The sequence below is a fragment of the Lolium rigidum genome, chromosome 2, assembly GCF_022539505.1.
Source record: "Lolium rigidum isolate FL_2022 chromosome 2, APGP_CSIRO_Lrig_0.1, whole genome shotgun sequence".
Classification (NCBI taxonomy): domain Eukaryota; kingdom Viridiplantae; phylum Streptophyta; class Magnoliopsida; order Poales; family Poaceae; genus Lolium; species Lolium rigidum.
In genome coordinates, this window is record NC_061509.1 from 54,414,767 (window position 1) to 54,422,904 (window position 8,138).

Below are 8,138 nucleotides of genomic sequence, written 5' to 3' on the forward strand. Positions count from 1 at the left end.
AGAAATTCTTTTTCTGTGGCCTCCTAGTTTCCTTCTGAACCTGTAAAAGCTAGCTGCAGAAGAATGTGCTTTTGTCCCCACCTCAAAAAAAAAGAAAGATTGTGCTTTTGTTCAGAAAATCTGACAGTAAATCACCTAGCTATCCGAAACCGCACAATGCACAACGGGCAGGCATTAGTTTTGTTCTGTTTTGATGAAAACTGAGCATAAGCTCAGAGAACATACTCCATATGGAATGGTTAAGGTTTTTCTACTTGGACAAAAATGCTCCAGTAAACCATAGGGACAGAGTGCATGAATAAACTATATGCTCAAATTATGCAGCAGATATGTCACCAACCGTGGTTATGTAAGCATTCCTTAACCTATTCTTCAGATGAACTCATCTTGATCTCATTAAGACATCATACTAGGAGGCAAAAGTATATTTAACGTATGGTTAAGGATCTTTGAAGGGAGATCCTAGACAGTACTTTGGTGCCTCTGTCTCTTACAAAATTCGTAGGTGAAAACAAAGTTGATTATATCGACAAAAGATTCATGCTTTGTATTTCACAGTGGTGTGACTTTCAGTGAATAAGTCTGACTGTCGCATGGCACTCCAAACAAAAAGTGCCTTTCTTGCTGAGTTTGAATAAGCAGGTTGACATGATCATGCCAATAAAAACAGTTCTAACCGAGAATGGAAACCGCTAAGGGCTAAAGCTGATACATTATACTAATGTTTTTGTAGGCAAATAAACTTGATGTTATTTGATTTCATGCTGTAGTAGCTCAGCATGTACCTTGAGAGTAACAGTGTGTTTTGTCCTACCTTGTACCTAGTCCGAAACCAAGTTATCTGTTTCTATATACATACCACACCGTGTTTCTGCTACTCTTCTGCAAGATATCACAAGACTCACAAGAACAATGCCACACATGCAAGAGACGGAGTGCCCCGTCAAACCATTCAAACCCAAGAGCCAGGATGACCAGAAAAACACATCATATTCTGTGTCAGAAGCAGCAGCTGCGGATGAACTGTTCCCGTTCTTTGGACTGCTTTGCTATGCCGATGCGCTAGATTGGCTGCTCATGGTGGCAGGAACAATTGGGTCCTTAATGCACGGCATGGCGCCTGCAATGTCGTATTACATCCTTGGCAAAGCCGTCGATATGTTTGGGAACAACATAGGCAATCGAGAGGCAATTGTCCATGAACTTTCCAAGGTTAACATTCTATCCATATTCAAAGCCATGATATAAGGCGCCATTTGTGTTTTAGGAGTGCTTTTGTTCGAGTTTGTTAACGTTGAAAAAGCAGTTAGCCATGTCACTGACAATGTACATATTTTTTGTTCTGGTTTGTAGTTGGTTCCATATATGTGGTCCTTGGCAATTATTACACTTCCCGCTGGAATGCTTGGTGAGTACACTCTTCTAACCATTTTGGACAATGTAAACAAGATAGTGGAAGTTATAGGTATTAGTTATACCCTAAAGGAATCAATGGAAATCCTAAGATAGTGATTTACTAAACAATTGACAGTTCAGATAGCTGGACACAAAATATTATTATTGAAAGTTCAGAAGAGTAGCAGGCTAGCAGCACAACATCACAACAACAACAAATATGCACAGGAAAAAAAGCTTATGACAGTCAAAGAGGGAAATTTCATAGTAATACCTGTTAGTATTTAATTACTTCTACTAGTTCATTATTGCTGCATGAACAAGAGAACACCACGTGATCGTAGCACAAATAATATGAATAGCATCAGTCATATTCAAATAAACTTGTCTTACCGTTCTGCCACAATGACCCTGTGCTGCAGAAATTGCATGTTGGATGTACACAGGTCAGAGACAGATGACAAGAATGCAGATGGCATATGTGAGATCAGTACTCAATCAAGATATCGGAGCTTTTGACACTGACTTAACCACCGCGAACATCATGGCTGGAGTAACCAATCACATGAGCGTCATTAAAGAAGCAATTGGCGAGAAGGTATCCGTTTGCATTTTATAACATTCGCTGTATGTTGGTCAACAAAGAGAAGCACAGAAGTTTGTTTTATGATAACAAACCGTGAACACAGGCTTACTTATTTTTCCTCAGATGGGTCACTTCATTTCTAATTGTTCCATATTCATAGTCTCTGTCGTTGTTGCTTTTGTGTGCTGCTGGGAGGTGGGGATGCTCACCCTGTTAGTTGTTCCGATGCTTCTCGTGGTTGGGTCAACATATGCGAAAACGATGATTGGCATGTCGATGACAAGGACAGGTTTCGTCTCTGAAACAACCACTGTTGTAGAACAGGTACATGCACAGATGACTGTTTTGTTAGAACCAAGTAGGTTGCCGTATTAAATTTGTATGTTAATAATACATGTATTTGTGCAGACTCTTTCACATATCAAGACTGTCTTCTCATTTGTCGGAGAAATCTCGGCCATGAAATCCTTCGTGAAATGCATGGACAAGCAATACAAGCTAAGCCAAAAAGAGGCATTCATCAAAGGACTAGGTTTGGGAATGTTGCAGATTACAACGTTCTGTTCGTATTCACTGACAATCTATGTTGGAGCGGTAGCAGTAACCCGAAGATCGGCGAAAGCGGGTGAATCGATTGCTGCTGTCATTAACATCCTCTCCGGTGCAATGTAATACTGAGAACTATCTTTATAACAATGTATCATACTGGCATGGTTATACAAAATTACTATTCATCAAAAGATAGTAATCTTGCGAAGTTATCAGTACTGATCTTTTAAAGTGTGATTTCAGATATCTCTTGAATGCAGCACCGGATCTTCAGACCTTCAGTCAAGCAAAAGCTGCTGGTAAAGAAGTATTTAAGGTTATCAAAACAAATCCAGCAATATGTCATGAATCAAATGGAAGAATATTAGAGAAGGTTACTGGAGACATTGTAATACGAGAGGTGGATTTCACATATCCATCCCGTGAAGGCAATCCAGTTCTCCAAGGATTTTCGCTGGCTGTACCTGCAGGCAAGATTGTAGCTCTTGTGGGGAGTAGTGGATGTGGAAAGAGCACCGTGATTTCTTTGGTTCAACGCTTCTACGATTCTATATCAGGTATGCATCTAGGACATACCTTTAACTCTGCATAAAATTTTGTTGAGCTGTATATTTTTCATAGTGTTTGCTTGATTATGTTCAGCAGTGCTTGTTTTTGCAACTTCACATTACAGTATCAACATATTAATTGAAAAAATATAGTGTTTTGAGAAAAAAGGGTGGAAATATATCTGTCACCGGAAACTCTTGAAATCTCCCTTTTGCGCTAAAATGTATTGTTCTCAGTTGTGCCACAGTTCTAGCATACCCTATTTTGTTTCTGCCACTTCCATGTGGTTAAAGAGGTTTGAACATTCAGAAAAAACAGAACAATAGATAAATGAAAATAAATTCAGGAAATAATAAAGAAAACTCCAATTGAAAACAAATAATGGGTCGCCTTTGGAAGCAAATATGTAAAATATAACACTAGGAATATTAATTGGATGCCCATAAACCTTGGAAATTTTGATCATAGTGCAGAATACAGAAAACACTTAAACTGTGTTGGAACATCCTTAAACAATCCTAGTATAAGATATTTATAAAAATTTCTAACATGGTGCAGGGTGTTCCTTCATGTTCCCTAGGACTATTTTAATCTACCTTTTCTTAAATTTTATTAATATTTGGTATTTTTAATGCTTTATTTTCTCATATATTCTTAATGCTGAAAAACCTCTGAACAAACGGATGTATCCGAAACACAATAAGATGCTGGCATAGTAGAAAGAAGGAGAATTGTTTTTTAATGCAGAAAGGCGATTGCAAGATTTTGTGCTAAAATAGTAAACTCAGATTTTTCTACTGTAAGTAATATGGTCTAACAATGCAGGTGACATATTTATTGATGGTCAAAACATTAAAGAACTTGATCTGAAGTCCCTGAGGAGAAATATAGGTTCAGTATCTCAAGAACCATCACTCTTTTCTGGTACTATTTCTGATAATTTGAGAATTGGCAAAATAAATGCAACTGATGAAGAGATAATTGAAGCAGCAAAAACAGCTAATGTGCACTCATTTATATCCAAACTTCCAAAGCAATACTCAACTGAGGTAAGACTTTATGTTCACAGAGCAAGGGCGGTAAAACCTCACAAATATCTCTTTTATCCTAAGTTTTTGAATCAAATTAATTCAAATTATTGAGTTTAAATAGCCTTATAAAAATGCAGACTACATTTCAAGTTGGGCACTTTGTTGTTGCCCCTATCCCTATGTAGTCAATAGAGAGCAGCAATTTACCCCTACTTATGGATCACTTCAGGTAGGAGAAAGAGGTGTGCTACTATCAGGAGGTCAAAAACAAAGAATAGCGATTGCAAGGGTCATTCTGAAAAATCCCCCAATTCTTCTTCTTGATGAAGCCACAAGCGCACTTGATTCAGAATCCGAGAAGCTAGTTCAGGATGCTCTTGATAGAGCTATGCAAGGCAGGACTGTTATCTTGATTGCGCACAGAATATCAACAATTATAAATGCAAACAAGATTGTTGTTATAGAGAATGGAAGAGTAGCTCATTCTGGAACACATGAAGAATTGCTAGGTAAAAGTGTATTCTACTCGAGTGTATGCAATATGCAAAATCTTGAGAAGAAATCTGGCATGAGTGAAGAAAGGTAAAATGTTCCCAACACACTTCCTTTTACACTGTGTAATGCTCCCTTATAAAATTCATCATCACACTGTTCATGGGCAGTTATGTGTGCCAGAAGATGTATGAGCACAGTGCTGAAAATATGTTTTTCTACAACTGGACAAGCACCTAACTTTATTTCTTGTAATGAGTAAAGTTTACTCACTAGCTTATTTTGATTGGTAAAACAGAAGCACCGAAGAAGACGAAGAACAAGACAATGAGACATCTTTCTCTACACATGATCAAGGGAAGAGAATAGAACTGACGTCGAAGAAACTGAAGCAAGGGATCAGAAAGAGAACATCTGTTTTCTACAGAATATTCCTTAGAACCTTTAAACTTGTGCCAGGAAAAGTTCTGCTAGGTTCCGCAGCAGCAGCAGTCTCTGGGATCTCAAGGCCTATATTTGCTTTCTTCATCATAACAGTTGGCATGGCATACCTGGAGACAGATGCAAAGAGAATAGTCAGCAAGTACTCAATAATTTTGTTCCTAGTTGGGTTGGTAACATTTTTCAGTAACATCATTCAGCACTATATCTATGGCCTTGTTGGCGAAAGGGCAATGAATAACCTAAGGGAGGCCCTCTTTTCAGGTCTGACACACGACAGACATAAAGTTTTTTAATCTCTCACAAGTATATGAACCGCCGCTTTTTTGGAATGTAACACCATGTCTCTTTGCTAAATGCAGTCATCCTTCGGAGCGAAGTAGGTTGGTTTGAAGAACCAGGGAACAGCGTCGGCTTCCTGACTTCACGTGTTGTCAGTGACACCTCGATGATCAAGACAGTTATATCTGACCGAATGCCCGTCATCATTCAGTGCATCTCTTCAGTCCTGATAGCAACGGTGTTGAGCACAGCAGTGAACTGGAGGATGGGTTTAGTTGTATATGCTATGATGCCATGTCACCTGATCGCTGGCCTTGTACAAGTCAGGTCAGCGAAAGGTTTTGCCACTGACATCTCTACTTCCCACCAGAAGCTCATCTCACTCACCTCAGAGGCCGTCAGCAACATCCGTACGGTGGCGTCTTTTGTTCACGAAGAAGAGATACTTAGGAAAGCGGACTTGGCGCTCCAAGAACCGATGCGGATAATCAGGATGGAAAGCATCAAGTATGGGGCAGTGCAGGGGGTTGCCCTATGCTTATGGCATATGACACACGCCATCCAGTTGAACTGCACCATTGCGCTGCTTGAGAAGGGACTAGCAACATTTGAAAACTGTGTACGATCATACCAAACATTTGCACTGACAGTACCTTCCATCACAGAGCTATGGTCCTTGATCCCTATGGTAATGACGGCGATCTCACTGCTCGATCCCGCACTTGACATTCTCGGCAGAGAAACACAGATTGTGGCAGATGGACCAGAAGTTCCTGCTGAAGAAGACAGGATTACGGGTCACATTGCGTTTGCAGATGTCAGCTTCAGTTATCCCGCGAGAACAAAAGTGACCGTACTAGATGGCTTCAGTCTAGCCATCGAGCCCGGGCAAAGGGTCGCATTGGTTGGCCCGAGCGGGGCCGGGAAATCCACTGTGTTCTCCCTTCTGCTGAGATTCTACGAGCCTTCCAAAGGAAAAGTACTTGTGGATGGTAAGGACATCAGAGACTACAACCTGAAGCGTCTGAGGAAGCAGATAGGATTGGTTCAGCAGGAGCCGATCCTGTTCAACCTGTCCATCAGAGAGAACATCAGCTACGGCAACGAAGGCGTGTCGGAGGCAGAGATAGTGGAGGCCGCAATGCAGGCGAACATCCACGAGTTCATCAGCAGCCTGTCGACGGGGTACGACACTGTTGTTGGGGACAAAGGGAGCCAGCTTTCCGGAGGCCAGAAGCAGCGGATAGCGATCGCGAGGACTGTGCTGAAGAATCCTGCCATACTTCTACTAGACGAGGCAACCAGCGCTCTGGACGGCGAGTCCGAGAGGGTGGTGATGAGCTCTTTGGAAGCACATGGGTGGAGGAACAACGGTGAGCTTTCAGGCAAGACCACCAGCATCACGATCGCCCACAGGCTGTCCACGGTCGTGAGCGCGGATGTGATCTTTGTGATGGACAAAGGTGAGGTGGTGGAGATGGGCGGCCATGAAACTTTGGTCTCTGCAAGGAATGGCCTTTACTCGAGAATGTACCACATGAAGATCAAAGGGGCGAAAGACTGATTTTTTTGTTCTTTTTCATGGTTTTTTGATAGGGCTGCTGCACCATTGCAATCATTTAATCTAATGACCGTTGTGACAATTTGTAAAAGTGAAGTCTGAAAGTTTTAATGAAAAAGCAACTGCATGCATTTTCATCCCGTTGATTGTGCCATTGTTTGGTTTTGTTACTCTTTGCAAAAGTTAGTTTTGTTACTTTCTCCTTGGGACACATGATGTATGGTATGTTTGACAAGTATCCAAAGGGTACCGCTTTGGCGGAATATTCTCCTAGGATGGTGCAAAGTTGGATGTATATTTTTTGAGGATTCAAAACAAAATATACTTCGAACCAATCATTAAATTACCAAACATTTTATCGTTGTGATACCCTCATGGAGACTTTGTAACTAGATACCATATTTGTAGGTTTTGACAAACATTATTTTTCATAGTTTTACTTCCCGCACTAATGTTCATGCACATCTCGTGTTAGTATATCCGTACTTCATGAGCTACTATGCTTGCACATCCCCTGTAGATGTAGGTATTCTCATTTGACCAGAACAAATACCAAGAGAAGGTTATGAAGAGAATGAGATAACAGATGCAGCATCTCCCTTATATTTTCATTTCCTCTCAACTGGTGTTCCGGGGAGACCGATGTTCGCAGATGGGCGCCTTGGGAGAGGAATCGCGTGGGTATATAGTAGTAGATGCTCCCTATGCTTTGGAGGATGCAAAAGATGGACTTGTCTCGATCTTGAATGAAGGGCGATTTCACTATACCGTTCTTATGAGCCCCTGGCTCAAAATAGCGATCCCGATGATGGATAACTAGAGTGTAGTTTACACTATTGGTGTAAAGTTGTAAATTTTTGCAACTCAAATTTCAAAAATAAATATATTTAGAAATGTTTGTTCGAATTACTCACTAGTATCATTATTGCATCCCTCATGGCGAAATGTTCAAAGTTAGATCCTATGTTTATAGGTTTCGTCAAACTTTTTTTTATGGAACGTGTACTTCCCGTAGATTGTTTGTTTAGTTCCCATGGTATTAGGCGTCTACTTATCATGTGTTTATTTGTTTGTACTTCATGCGTTATGTGTTTCTACTTCTCATGTTTTTGTGTGTACCTTTCATGTCTGTATGCTTACTCCACGCGTTTGTGTGTACATATCATGTTTGAGTGTCTCGTGTTTGTGTGTACCTCCGGTGTCTATATTTTTATGTGAATCTCCAAATTTAATTTGTACATGTGTACTTCTC

General features: G+C 40.5%; 1 protein-coding gene across 2 annotated transcripts; it reads left to right on the top strand.

Annotated features, from left to right (window-relative positions):
* Positions 1 to 441: 441 nt before the first annotated feature.
* LOC124691761 (ABC transporter B family member 13-like) lies at positions 442 to 7,008 on the top strand. Of its 2 annotated transcripts, XM_047225033.1 has the most exons (10): positions 442 to 1,212; positions 1,354 to 1,408; positions 1,818 to 1,993; positions 2,105 to 2,305; positions 2,390 to 2,649; positions 2,774 to 3,087; positions 3,905 to 4,128; positions 4,340 to 4,692; positions 4,901 to 5,307; positions 5,406 to 7,008. In XM_047225033.1, the coding sequence occupies exons 1-10, from the start codon at positions 913 to 915 to the stop codon at positions 6,887 to 6,889; spliced, it is 3,774 nt and encodes a 1,257-aa protein (XP_047080989.1). In that variant the 5' UTR covers positions 442 to 912; the 3' UTR covers positions 6,890 to 7,008. The 2 variants fall into 2 exon arrangements, with proteins under 2 accessions (XP_047080989.1, XP_047080990.1); XM_047225034.1 differs by lacking the exons at positions 442 to 1,212; positions 1,354 to 1,408 and having other exon boundaries at positions 1,451 to 1,993; positions 2,142 to 2,305.
* The last annotated feature ends 1,130 nt before the right edge of the window (positions 7,009 to 8,138 follow it).